General features: G+C 47.5%; 1 protein-coding gene across 2 annotated transcripts in view; it reads right to left on the reverse strand.

The window, feature by feature from the left end:
• Window positions 1–14289, reverse strand: part of Eif3l (eukaryotic translation initiation factor 3 subunit L) — a 31100-nt gene that overhangs the window by 8285 nt on the left and 8526 nt on the right. The window contains exons 1-9 of one of the 2 annotated variants that reach the window (XM_021182728.3): window positions 10753–10881; window positions 10229–10277; window positions 9021–9231; window positions 7948–8027; window positions 7043–7104; window positions 4472–4541; window positions 4201–4274; window positions 1811–1982; window positions 564–718 (exon numbers count right to left, since the gene is read on the reverse strand). In XM_021182728.3, the coding sequence (XP_021038387.1) occupies window positions 564–718; window positions 1811–1982; window positions 4201–4274; window positions 4472–4541; window positions 7043–7104; window positions 7948–8027; window positions 9021–9231; window positions 10229–10277; window positions 10753–10785 (906 nt within the window). In that variant the 5' untranslated portion in view covers window positions 10786–10881. Of the gene's footprint in view, window positions 1–563; window positions 719–1810; window positions 1983–4200; window positions 4275–4471; window positions 4542–7042; window positions 7105–7947; window positions 8028–9020; window positions 9232–10228; window positions 10278–10752; window positions 10882–14289 lie in introns of those variants that run through there. The other variant, XM_085831925.1, reaches the window with a different exon arrangement.

A 14289-nucleotide genomic window follows, 5' to 3' on the forward strand; every position in this document is an offset into this window, starting at 1 on the left:
GGTTGCTGGGATTTGAACTAAGGACCTTTGGAAGAGCAGTCGGGTGCTCTTACCTGCTGAGCCATCTCACCAGCCCTGGAGACAGGGTCTTAATGATATAGAAGCCTGGCTGGCCTTGAACTTGTGGTTTTTCTGCTGCCCTTGTCTCCCCACAGTGCATGCATCACCCATGCCCAGATTTTTTTAATCTATGTATTTCATGTATGTGGGTACACTGTCGCTGTCTTCAGACACACCGGAGGAGGGTGCCAGATCCCATTACAGATGGTGGTGAGCCACCATGTGGTTGCTGGGAATTGAATTCAGGACCACTGGAAGAACACTCAGTGCTCTCAACTGCTGAGCCACCTCTCCAGCCCCCATGCCCAGCTTTTAACTCTACACGAGTAAAGAGCTCTCACTCTTGTGTTCTGCAGACAGGACAGAGACTCTGAGAGTTCACACTTCAGTATTGTCAGCCATCCCGTGCAGACTCCTCAAGCTCGACCCTGTCTGTTTCCTGGCCACTGGTCCCAGGAGATCGGTGTTCTTGGAAGTCAGAGCAGAGCAGCGGGTGTACTTACTTTCTTGTTCAGCTCGATATTCTCCAGCACCTTGATAGCCTGGTAGTAATCCCCCAGTAGAGAATGCAGGCGCAGAAGCCCCACCAGGCTGAAGTAGCCGAGCATCTTGTAGAGGGAGTGTCGTCCATACTCCCCAGCTACACTTTCCGGGTCACCTGTGAAGGACGGGGGCTATGATGCTTCCACAGGGGACGATAAACAGGCCTGGCCTGACTGACCACTGAATGCTGCTCAGTAAGAGTCTCTCCTACCTGCTGCCACAGCTATCGGAACACACTTTACCCTTACCCAGGAGTCTCAAGCATCCGGACCGCTCGTGTTCTCACCTCCTGGTGACTAACAGCTTTGAGAGTGGCAGCTCATTTGTTGTTTCTGTTTCTATCCTAACCTACCTGCTCCTTCTAAACTTGGGTTTGTTCTTGAGATGAGCCTCTGTGCTCCTCCCAGGTATAGGGAACAGGCGTGGGTTTACTTCAGATAACCCAGTATCTTACTTTTATTAAACGTTTTGTTGTTAAAAAGTTTCCTGGGCTGGTGAGATGGCTCAGTGGGTAAGAGCACCCGACTGCTCTTCCGAAGGTCCAGAGTTCAAATCCCAGCAACCACATGGTGGCTCACAACCATCTGCAACAAGATCTGGCGCCCTCTTCTGGAGTGTCTGAAGACAGCTACAGTGTACTTACATATAATAAATAAATCTTAAAAAAAAATAAAAATAAAATAAATAAATAAATCTTTAAAAAAAAAAAAAAGTTTCCTGCCTGGCGGTGGTGCCTCAGCACCCAGGAGGCAGAGGCAGATAAATCTCTGAGTTCAAGGACAGCCTGGTCTACAAGGAGAAACCCTGTCTTGAAAGATAAATTGTCTGATGCTCCAAACAAAGCTGGCTACTGTATAAGACTTTAGTCTGCCTCACTTTTAGGTTCCATTATCCCAGGTTCACACCCACAACTAGAGTGGCGACATAGAAGTAATTAGAACATTGTGGTTGTCAATAATATAAGTATGCGGAAGAGCAGGTGAAGGGGCTCGGCACTGGCCACGTATGCCCAGTGGCCTAAGTTCCGATCCCAAAATCCATTTTACGGTAGAGGGTATCAACTTCTGTCCAAGTCCACAAGCACAGCATCACGCACGCGCACATATACACTCACACGGTCTGGGAGGTATTAATGCAAAGGTCCCGAGACCCCACAGAAGAAGCCACAGCAGAAGCAGCTGGCCACGGAGATCCCAACCGCACTCACCTCCGCTGGTGTAGACCTCCAGCTGCCGGTTGATGTTGGATTTGTCTACCAGAGAGTGCAGCACGTTGAGGACGCTGTGCACGTTCCAGATTTTAGGGTTGGACCTAAGGAAGTCTATCTCTTCCTCTGACTTCTTGGCCGTCTTGCAGCGGTACTGACTGAATGACTGGAACTGTTGAAGAAGGAAAAGATGTTGCAGGGGCATAAATCCAAGTGACAGTCACATGCAGAGCATAAGGTGACACAGGCTTTATTAAATTTTTAGAGGTAGAAATGACAAAGCTATGGCTCCGGTGACCTCAAACTCTCATTCATCCTGCTTTTCTCAAAGCACTGGGATGAAGACAAAGTGTGTGTCTTCAAGTCACAGCAAATGGTAAAATAAAGCTTCAATATTGTAGTGCTGGAGATGGCTCAGCAGTTAAGAACTCTGACTGCTCTTCCAGGGGTCCTGAGTTCAATCCCCAGCAACTACATGGTGGTTACAACCATCTGTAATGGGATCCCATGCCCTCTTCTGGCACAAAGGTCTAAATGCAGACAAAGCACTTGTACATTAAATAAACAAACATTTGAGAAAAAGCATGATATTAAGTGACAGCGCTATAGGAGCACATTCGCTATAGGAGCACATTCGTGTAAACACTTATGCACCAATGTCCCCTGGAATTAACTGATACAAACAGGCACTTTCATGTTATCTGAGGACTGAAAACACTTAACTCCCCCGAAATGGTGGCAAATGCCTTAAGCGGTAGAAGGCAGATGTCTGTGGGTTCAAGGCCAGCTTGGTTCACAAAGTGAATTCCACATAGTAAAACCCTATCTCAATTTAAAAAAAAAAAAAAGAGCGTGTTGAGGAAGGGAGCCACTCCCACTGTGTCTAGCGTACTGGCCTGAAGGCTCCCAGGCTCTCACTGATCCTGGGCTCTATGGAATTAGAAAGCCCTTCACTAAAGAGCAGCAGCTAAGCTGAGGAATTGTGCTCATCTTAAGAGGGATGCAGCTTGGCCAGAGGAGTCTCCTCTCTCCTGAGTCAGCAGGTCAGCCAGCAATCTCCCATCATGCCCACAGGCTGACATCTGAGAAGCCAGGGCCAGGGGGACCCAGCAAGGTGACCCTGGCCTAAGATTTGCACCATGAGAGGTACTGGTGCCTCCTTTAGGGCACGGTGAAGGTGCTTCCAGCCGTCACTACTCACCAACACTCTGTACTGAGGCTCCCCGCTTTGTGACTACGTTCAAACAACATCATTCACTACTTACTGATTTCTAACCTTTCTGTTGGCTGTATGCCAGTGACCCCAAGACACGGGAGCCGAGGCAGGAGGATTAGAGGTTAGAAGACAGCCAGAGCCACAGAAGCCACTGTATCAAAGCAAATTAAAACAAAGACACCGACTTCCCCTGGAGTTTTCTAAATTCTAAACTTTTTCAAAGACAGGATCTCATTATGTAGACCTAGCTGGCCTGGAACATGGTATGATCCTGCCTCCCGCTTCCATGGCCGGTGGTGTGGTCTGCTTCTAAGATGATTGGAAGAAAGCTAAAAGGTGCATGCCATACTGACCACACAAGGGACACTCAGGAGCTGTTCTGTGACTATGTGCGCAGAACCTCAGGAATCTCCCCAGCGAGCCGTGTGATGGAGATCGGGAAGCAACTACAGCGGGCAGTGAGGTCACACCCCCGACATCCAGGGCCAGTCAACAGTCACCGACCTTCTACCTCCAGGCCACATAGCTGTCACCACCCTTTACACCTGGCCACATTCTCAGTGTAGCTTCAACAAGAGAACTCCAAGGCAAGAGACATTTCCTTCCAGATAAGCAACGCGCTACCACATTCTGATATAACATGCCAGGGAAACACAGGATCAAGCTACAGAAATCTTTACAGCCTGGCAGTGGTGGCTCCCAGCCTTTTGATCCCAGCACTTAAGAGGCAGAGGCAGGCAGGTCTCTGAGTTCAAGGCAGGCCTGGACTACAAAGAGAAACAAAAAAGATACAAGAAGTTTCTATTGGATGGATGAGAGAAACTAGCAAGGCTTGAACAATGTCAGCTACTAGACCCTAGGCGCCTCACTAGACCCTAGGCAGCCTCTAGTCTAGAAGCCATTTCTTCCTGACCCTAAAATCTGCAGCTGCCAGTCCCGCTCCTGAAGTCAGAAAAGTACCAGGCAGAAGAGAAGAGTTCAAGCCCAACGCTTCCCTGCTGGCAAATGCAATTCCCTCCCAGGCTTCACTCTTCTCTTCAGAAAACCATTCTAACTTAGAGCCCAGTGCCCCAGGGCCCTGCTGGAGACATACGAACACTGGCCACAGCCACGGCCATGGCCACTGCCTGTGGGAATTACTTCTTTGTGGTTAAGGCTGAGGCTGGACAAACACCTGGTAGATGAACTCATCGATGATGTCCCAGAGCCACTGGTTGGGGAGTTCAAGGGGCGCAGGTCCATCCGCATCTACAGAGAGAACAAGGAGAAGATCAGAGTCCAGGCAGGAGCTGCCCGCTGGAGCAGGGCTGCAGAGCAACCATCAGTCTCCCTCATCAAAGACTAAACCACCAACCCCCCTTCTTCCTACTTGCACATTGAAATCTGGATAAAAAAGAGCAAGCTAGGTGCTCAAACACACTCCTTTGGCCAAATCTGAGACTTACTGAGGATGTAGTTGAAGAGATTGCAGTAGTTGTAATAAGATTCGAACCTCTGTTCTAAGGAGGGCCCCCCCTGGAAAGAGAACAGGATGTTAGGGCACCGCCATGGCTGAGAATGAGGCCTGTCCTCTTCAAGTACGTAAGAAGGGGAAGACTGGGATACCACAGTGAGTGAACATCAGGACAAGGCCAAGTTTTATGGCCACAGATCACAACCAACACTCACACAACAAGCATGCAGTTCTAGGGAAGGTGCTTCTGGAGCTATGGCCCTAACAAAGGGGAGGAGGGAGCATCTGGGGTACCTGAAGGCCAGAGTTAAAAGAGACAACCCAGCACTGGGCTACCACAAGTTTCCAGTGCCAGACTGTTGTGTGCAAGCAGACAGATGTATCTATCAGCAAAAGGTCCTACCCTGACTTTATTATGCAGACCAGGCTGATCCAGGATTCAGACCTGCCTATCTGTCTGTCTCTGTCTCCTGGGTCTGTACCTGTGCACCTAGGCTGACATCTGTCCCCAGCGTCCAGAGCTGTGCTTCAGTGGAAGTGTAGCGTGGTGCCCAGGAAGAGCCTAGGCTGGCTAGCATTTATACTTGCTGTTATGCTCATGGGCTCTGCCGCCTGGCATGCAATTGGTATAAGGGGCATAGCTGCATTTTAGCTCACGCTTTAACTCCTTGGATGGTCTTCAAAAACCTTAGAGACTCACAGAACGTTGATCTTTAGATATAATTCTATTAATTTAAGACCTTTTTTGACGTTGAGACATGTCGACTCCTGACAACACCCCATTCTACTTGGGAGAGGATAATGAGCACCAAACATTTCCAGATGAAGTTGGTCCAACTGTGGCAAGCTAGCCACTGGGCAAAGAAAATGTCCTAACTTCACTTGCAGACAAAACACTGTCCAGAAAGGACAAATAGACACAGGATAGTCCACTGGCAAGCTCTGCCAAGACATGGTAAGCTAGTCCTTCATAATTGCTGCTTCACATAAGATCTGTCAGTGCACGCCTTTAATCCCAGCACTCGAGAGGCAGAGGCAGGTGGATTTCTGAGTTTGAGGCCAGCCTGCTCTACAGAGTGAGTTCCAGGATAGCTAGGGTTACACAGAGAAACCCTGTCTCAAAAAAAAAAAAAAAAAAAAAAAAGAAAAAGTTTTAGGTATAAGAAAATATTTTTAAGTTAATAATGGTAGGATAGAAATTGATTTAGATTCTGAACTCACCAAGACAGGATAGATAATAAAATACTTTCTTCTGAGTTGACAAATACAAACTGGACTTTTTGAATGTAACTCTTACCTAATAATTTTCATGATTATTTTGTAATTGTTCCTAATGTATGTTGTTTATTTATTAGTCTAAGAGAAAGAACCTTTTAGACACAAAAGAGGAATTGTTTAGGTTTGGTCCTTGGCTCTGTATTGTGATGCTAAATACTGGCCTTCAGGACTGGCTGCCCTCAGGGATGAGGAGACCTTCACACACACCAAGTGCTGCTATGTAACCTTGCTCCTTAATTCAAAACTATTGATTGAATAAATAAGCATACAGCCTATAGCAGGTAAAAGAGAGGTAGGTGGAGTTTCAGTCCCTGGGCTTCAGGTCTGAGGCAGGACCATAGAAGAGAAGGAAGGTAGAGGGGGTAGAAGGTGCCATGGGGTAAGAGATCATGAGAATTGACCACAAGCCCTGGTCAGCAGAAGTAAGAGGGGCCCAGGTGGACCACATGGCAAGTCATATCTCAAGGGTCATCAGCGGGGGAAGTAGAGAGAATAGCGTGGAGGGTAGGTATCTGCCTAGCTCTAGTGCTGCCTACGGCTTATTGGGATTGAACAACATAATACCGGGTAGAAATCTCCACTGATGGTTAATATTTACAACGGGCCAGTAACAGAGAATGAGCAATCAAAGCTAGGTGCAGCATTCAAGGCCAGCCTGGTGTACCGAGTGAGCGCCAGGGGTATTATACAGAGAAGTCCTGTCCAAACCCTGTCTCGGAAAAAAAAAAAAAAAAAAAGCAAATATGTCATCCAGCAGGGCTGTGGATCTGCCTTGGGATGTGCTAATGGTGATGGGCTGTAAGGATATATGTACCCCTGAGATGATGGAGACATTAAGGACAGACAAGCTTGAGTGCTCAAGTGTCCACAACAGAGACCAACTTTCTGGGTCAAACAATTCATTTTGTTTTTCTTCAGAGAAAGTTAAAACAAACAAAAACCAATGGGGGTATGGGGGGGGGGGCTGGCGAGATGCTTCATGGTGAAGAGCACTGTTCTCGCAGGGGCCAGGGTTAGAGTCCCAACATCCACAGCCAGCCCACAACTGTCTGGAACCCCAGTTCCGATGCCCTCTTCTGACCTCTGTGGGCACGGGGCACACACATGGCTCACAGACATACATGTAGGCCAATCACTCATACTCGTATAAAGAAGTAAAAAGAAACAACAACAAAAAACATACAAAGCATCTTTAGACATGGACGAGAGACTGGGCTAGAGATGGAACTGACGTAGACATCTGGCAAAGCTACTGATAATACCAACACTAGTGTAGAGTACTCACACTGACTTTGGCGTAAATATGCCTGTAGTACAATTCTTTGTACAAAATTAGGAATACGGCATCTGAAAGACATGGTTGAAGGGTACTTCGTTAATCTACAAACCAACTGGCTGTCTTCTGCAGCTGCAGCCTTTCAGGTGGAGAGACAGAGGGGATTTAGAGGTTAAACTTTTAAATTCTTAAGCTTGTGCCCCAAGAAGCTATGTATCCAACACATGGCGTACTCAAGACTGTGAGCCAAGTACTTGAGAGACTTAGGCAGGGAGAGCTCTGTGAGAGATAGCTCTAGGGCTAGTCTAGAAAAACAAAACAAACAAACAACTTAAAAAGCAAACTGGTGCTTGGCAAACACAGACCACAGCTCAACGGGAGCCTGTCTTGCATGCCTAAGGTCCTGGTCACATCCTCAACACCATACGCCAAAGAGAAGCCACATCTGCTGACCTCATCCACACAGAACATGAAAGTGAGCTCTGGTGAGAGGCAAAGAAGCTGAAGGCAAAGGGACTCAAGGATTACCCCACCCACAAAGGAAGAAGACAAGACCCTAGATCTGGGAAAGCTCAAATTATACAGCTTTCTCTCACTGGGTAATTTCCCCAACATCCTACATCTTAAGCTCCGGGGAAACAAAATGCTAAGTGAAACAAAGGCAAGCCAGGCGTGGTGGCACAGGCCTTTATCTTTACCTCTCAGGAGACAGAGGCAGGAGGATATCTGAATTTGAGGCCAGCCTGGACTATAGAGCAAGTTCCAGGATAGCCAGGTACACAGAGAAGCCCAATCTTGAAGAAAAAAAAAAAAAAAAAACAAAGATAGAAAACCTCGCAAGCCCTCTTCACCTCTCTGATGAGTCCAGTCCTGACATCTGTTACCCAGCACACGAGACACAGCGTTACACCTACCATTGCCAACTTGGGGTGCAATTGCTTCTGCCTCAGGCCACGGTGTATTCTTGAAGAACCTTTCAGTTAGCTTGGTCCAGCTGAAAGCCAAATGTAAACAATTCACAACTGCAGAACAAGAAGGACTCAAGACCCAACCCTCGATTCAGAGACATGGGAAACAGCACAGAGACAGAAACCAGAGCCTAAGGCTTCCATAAGCCTTGCCTCAACCCAGCTCTCCTCTCCTGACCCTCAGCAATGTGGGAACAGAGGTCGGTCCACTGATCCAATAGGCAGCTGGTTATCTGCACACACACATCCATCCTTGCTTGAAATATCTCCTATCTCATCCCTAGCTGGCCTGTCTATAGCTAGCATTCATTGTCTTCAGGGTATCCCCTCAATACTACTCCGGAGCTTGGTTCACACTGGTATGCATTGGATGGTTACATAGTTCAAAAATTAGACTCCGGTGTCAAGAGTACACAGGTTCAGAACTCGGCATATGCAGTGCTAGCTATGCAATTCAGTTCTATTACAACAGAAGAAAAGAAGAAAAAAAAAAAATCACACAACTCCCATCATGGGATTACTGTTAAGAGCAAAGCAATAAACACACATGCCATCCACATGGTAACATGTGCAAATTGGTACTTCTGTCATTATTAGTAATGATGTTATTTTAGATCTTGTTTGTCTCTGTGATACAAAGTCCAGTTCATTAACATGGCTCCAGGCCAGTGGTTTGCAAGCTGTGGGTTACAACTTCCTTGACAAGCCTTTACCTCCAAAAAATATTTACATTATAATTCACAACAATAACAAAATGAGTTATGAAGTAGCAACCAAAAAATGGTTTTATGATTGGGGGGCATCACAACATGAGAAACCATATGAAGAAGGGCCAGCATTAGGAAGGATAAACCAGCGCTCTGGCCCAAAGGAGTCATAGACATAGTGAAACCATCTCCAAAACACATACACACATACAGCACACACACGCACATGTTTGCACACACAGGAAGGAGCTGCATCATCTTGCAGGCCCCCGTCGCCAGGCCAGCTCCACTCGGAAAGACAATGTCCCACACCTGTTCTCGTAAATGTCCTGGATCTCGTACACCTTCTGGTCAATGACATCACTCGAGACGCGGCTGGCCTGAAGCTCGTACACCTTCTGGTCAATCAAATCGGAGACGGTCTTGTGGAAGTACTGGATGAAGTTTTTGATCACTTCCGGTATCACCTGATACGTCTGCTGCTCATACTGTCGCTCATAGGCAAGGTCCTGCTTCGGATCTCCTAGGAGAGAGACACGACAGAGTGCTCCCAGGCTTCTGATGACACCACAGAGCAGGACCACCCCATGGGGCTGGGGATATAGTTCAGACTCAGTCCCAGACTGCTTGCCCAGCATGGGCAAGGATCTAAGGTCAGCCGTCATCCTCAATCCCAGCCCACTGTCCTTGTCCCTCAGGACAATTACCATTAAAGTTATTTCTCAGCTGGGTAGGTGGGTTAATCCCAACCCTCAGACAGCTGAATCTGTGAGGCTAGCATGCTCTATATAGTGAGTTCCGGGATAGCCAGAGCTACATAATGAGACCCCATCTTTAAAAAACAGGAAAGGAAACTCACTTTCTAACAAAATGATACATAGTACACTATTTTCTTTCACCTTTAAAGACACATTAACGTGTTTACTTTGTAAAACTACTCTACTGTAAGGGCCAATAAAATACATACTGTGAGCACCGCAAGCCACTTGGTACTTACTTAATCTCAAAGTGACTAGAACATTTCGGTAAACTTCAAAAAAGCCTCCCCAAAATATTTCACTTAGACTTGGTTTGAATCAAGGAAGATTTTCACACCAAGATTTCCTTCTTTGGGGCTGGAGTGTGTGGTTTAATCTCATCTCCAGTACCCAAACAACAACGCCACAAAGCTTTTTCACCTTGGGGAGGTGGGCTGTGGTTGTGGTTCAGAGACCGTCTACAAGCATGGGGCTCTGGGTTCCACCCCAGTATAACAAATAAGATCTGCCTCAAGTAAGAAAAACCCAGCCGGGTCAGTGATGGTCCTCTTCTGACGTGGGCAGGTAGACCACAAAAAAGGCCTGGTTTAATTAGACTCTACACCACCCTACCAATTAGACCTAATGGCAGACTCCACCACTCGGGCCATCAGGACGCAGTTTTTAACAGGTCCCTGTTGGGAGTCAACGCTGAGATGGTCAAAGATAAAAGTGCCAATCCTTGGAAGGCACCAAGACAGCCGGGCAAACTGAGAGCCTCACCTGTGTGCATATCATAGTCGCCCGGGTAGGCGTAGGGATCATAAGCAGCCTGCAAGGAAAGAAACGAAGTTAGGAAGATACGCCAAATGGGGACTCCAAAAATGCTCGTCCTCGGGCCTCCATGTCAAGCGGGAGGCAAAACACACTACGTAGGTAAGACTGACAGTCGCTTACCTCGGAGGGCTTCACATGTGTGAGAGAAAAGGGACCCCGGGCAAGCACAAAACACGCTTACAGGTGCAACAAGACAAGAAAAACACAGTAATCGCCCCGTCTGAAGCAGACGCCACGAGAGCCAAGAATTCAGCATCAAACACCCTTCAGCCCGCCTCCGACTGCGACTACACGCGGGGACATACGGCCGGCAGAGGAGGAACCCGGGGAGGAGACCGGGCGCCGGGAGGGCCGGAATGATCGAGGTCCGCATGTTCCGGCCCGATCTGGACGCCGCCTCACCTCGGGGACAGATCCCACCGAACCGGGTGCCCGCCGCGGACCCCGCCACGCGCTCACCGCTTCATTACCTCAGACTCGTAGTCATCAGCGGGGTAAGACATGGCTACGGCGCTTCAGAAGCCCGTGGGAGAGAGCGGAAGAAGAACTCCGCGCCTGCTAGGCCGGACCGGAAGTCCCGCCCAGCCCAACCTGCCCCAAAGCCTTTCCGGGGTCGCTGGGGAAGCGAAGTAGCTCTGATTGGAAGGTCGGAGTTCCTAAACTATCAGAGTTCCTTCCTCCCTGCAAAACGGGCTTTTCAAAGGATATTATTGTGGAGTATGGTGTACTCTCCGAAGTAGGGGCGGGCAAGCGATAAGGGGAAGGAAGCCTAGACCCTGTTGACTCACATCTGCCATCTGAAGGATGGCGGAGGCAGGAGACTGCAGCAAATTCGAGGATAACCAAAGTTAGTTATTTCCAGGCCATTCTGATTATAAAGCGAGGTCTCCAAAACAACAACAACAAAAATAAAGAGAAATCAGAAGAAAACGTTACAGAGAAGATGACTAGCTGCCGGCTTCAAGTGACCTGCTAAGATGTAGCAGGCCTGATCTTAGATTTAGGTGTTAACGGTTTTGCCTGCAGCGAGAAATTTCTCCCACTCCTCAAAAAATTCAACCTGAGAACACTCAGGATGACCAAACTGGTGAAGGCCCTTGACACCAAGCCTAACGACCTGAGTTCGATGTGGGAGACCCACATGGTGGAAGTCGAGAAGCAATCCCTGAACAGCTGATTTGCCTCACCTTCTGGGCACCTGCATTCTTGTCTCCCGGTCACAACACTCTCTGCTTATCACAGCCAGGTACACAACTCTGGGCTTCGGCACTCATGCTTACCTCTGACCAGACTTTAGTACAAATGACCCCGGTATCACTGCCTGGCTCTCTATTGAAGACAGGAGTTTGCTGGACAAGTGTTGCTAATCAATGCCCTCTACTCAAAGCGTCCTATTTAGAACTGCCATTCTCCCCCTGACTCCTTAAGCCCTAAAGTCATTCCTTTTGTTTGTTTGTTTGTCTGGTTGCTTTGGTTTATTTAAGCAAGAAAGAATTAGGGTTTAATAAAGATCTTACTTTTAAGATTATTTATTCCTCTGTGTGAGTGAATTATGCACACAGGGCATCAATCCTTTGGAGTTACAGCTGATTTTTCAAAACAAGAGTTACTTTGTGTAGCCCTGGCTGTCCTGGAACTCAGTCTGTAGACCTGACTGCCCTTGAACTCAAGAGATCCACCTGCCTCTGCCCCCTGCTTACTGGGATTAAAGGCTTGCATAGCTACCTCCATGCTCATTTGGTTTTAGACAGGATCTTTATATTATGTAATTCTGGGTGTCTTAGGGTCTATTATGTAGACCAGGATGACCTCAAACTCAGAGATCCACCTTCCTCTGCCTCCTGAGTGTTGGGATCAGAGGTGTATACTACCACACCCATACCCCTCACCCCTCACCCCACCCCACCCCAAGATGTTTTGCCATAGATTAAACACTAGCATTAGGGGATAGATGTGCTCAGAACAATGTAAGATGCACCTGAGAACAGAGCAATGAGTGTCTCAAATTAGTCATAGAAAGTACATGGGTAAGTAAATCTGGGTAAGAACATAAATGTGGTTCTTCAAGGGAGGGTTAACTTTGCCACTTTTCCTTGTCTCCTCTAGAGTAGGACCTGAGGTGACTATGGTATTTATTTATTTTTATATATGAGTACACTGTAGTTGTCTCCAGACACACCAGAACAGGGCATCAGATCCCATTACAGATGGTTGTGAGCCATCCTGTGGCTGCTGGCATTTGAACTCAGGACCTCTGGAGGAGCAGTCAGTACTCTTAGCCGCTGAGCCATCTCTCCAGCCTGAGACTAATGACTAACTTTAGAGCCCCTAGACTCTCCGGGGATCATTTCTGAGTGCCCCGAGGGGATGAGGTAAGGTGCTCAGATAGTTTCATGTTTTATAAAACTTGCACAATAACAAGTTTGCTACACTTGTTCAAGGAAGCGCTTTCCATTTGGCTTCCCTTTATGCCGTAGTTCCCCTTGTGTCTAGTAGCATCTGGAATGCTGCAGAAGGAAAGCCACCTGGGAATGTCTGCATTCAGTGGACTTCAGTAGGGATTTCAGTTATTGCTGGCATTCCACATACAGGACATGGCAGTAGCCATGGTTAGCAGTGAGTGCTCACAATGTATGGACTTATGGACCAACACACCCAGCTTTAAAGTTTTGTTTTGTTCTGTCTTGTTCTTTGAGATGAGGTTTCACTGGCTCCCAGCTTTCAGTGGTCAGAGTTTCACAAGTCCCCAGTGTTCTCTCTGCATGTATGCCTGCAGACCAGAAGAGGGCACCAGATCTCATTATGGATGGTCATGAGCCACCATGTGGTTGCTCAAAATTGAACTCAGGACCTTTGGAAGAGTGGCTGGCCAGTGTTCCTAACCTCTGAGCCATCTCTTCAGCCCTGGCTTATTTTTTATTCTTCATGCAAACTTCTGTATCACAAACTTGGATCCCCTGCTTATAACTAGCAGGCATATACTTCAGTTACTTATTAAGAAGCCCTTCTTGGGGCTGGTGAGATGGCTCAGTGGGTAAGAGCACCCAACTGCTCTTCTGAAGGTCCCAAGTTCAAATCCCAGCAACCACACGGTGGCTCACAACCATCCGTAATGAGATCTGACTCCCTCTTCTGGAGTGTCTGAACACAGCTACTGTGTACTTACATATAATAAAAATAAATAAATCTTAAAAAAAAAAAAAAAAAGAAGAAGCCCTTCTTAGCTCTTCTAGAAGAAGGCTAGGCTGACTCCATGACAGACTTCAAATTGGCAGTCCAAGAGACAAGGACTAAGAACTGGGCAAATCCAGGCAAGTCAGTTACTGGAAAAAAAAAACAGGTTTCGGGCAGCTAGTCAGAAGCTGCCCTGCCACCTGGCCGGAGGCAAGGACAGTGGGGTCAGCAGCAATTTCCAGACTCCTTCAGCTCCTTCCTCAGCAACAGTTTCCAGCCCCCATGCCCTGGTAATGGAATGTTCTTAGAGATGGAGTAAGATAAAGGTTGCCTACCCCCAGAATCCTCTAAGGTGCTTTAAATCAGGCCTGAGAGCTCACTTGGTTGTCTCTCTAGTCTGCTAATAGGAGACCCCAGCATGATGGGCTTCTGCAGAGTAAAACACTCTTTGTGTTTTTATACTATTTGAGTCCAGGGTATCATTCTTTGGCAAATCATGGATCCTTACACTAGAACACACAATTTAAAAGGACATTTATTTTATTTTTAATTAAGAATAGGCATGTGGGAGCCGGGCGTGGTGGCGCACGCCTTTCATCCCAGCACTCGGGAGGCAGAGGCAGGCGGATTTCTGAGTTCGAGGCCAGCCTGGTCTACAAAGTGAGTTCCAGGACAGCCAGGGTTACACAGAGAAACCCTGTCTCGAAAAACCAAAAAAAAAAAAAAAAAAAGAATAGGCATGTGGGGGCTGGTGAGATGGCTCAGTGGGTAAGAGCACCTGACTGCTCTTCCGAAGGTCCGGAGTTCAAATCCCAGCAACCACATGGTGGCTC

This window comes from Mus caroli, unplaced genomic scaffold (assembly GCF_978045245.1).
Source record: "Mus caroli unplaced genomic scaffold, Mus_caroli_1 scaffold_16, whole genome shotgun sequence".
Lineage (NCBI taxonomy): Eukaryota > Metazoa > Chordata > Mammalia > Rodentia > Muridae > Mus > Mus caroli.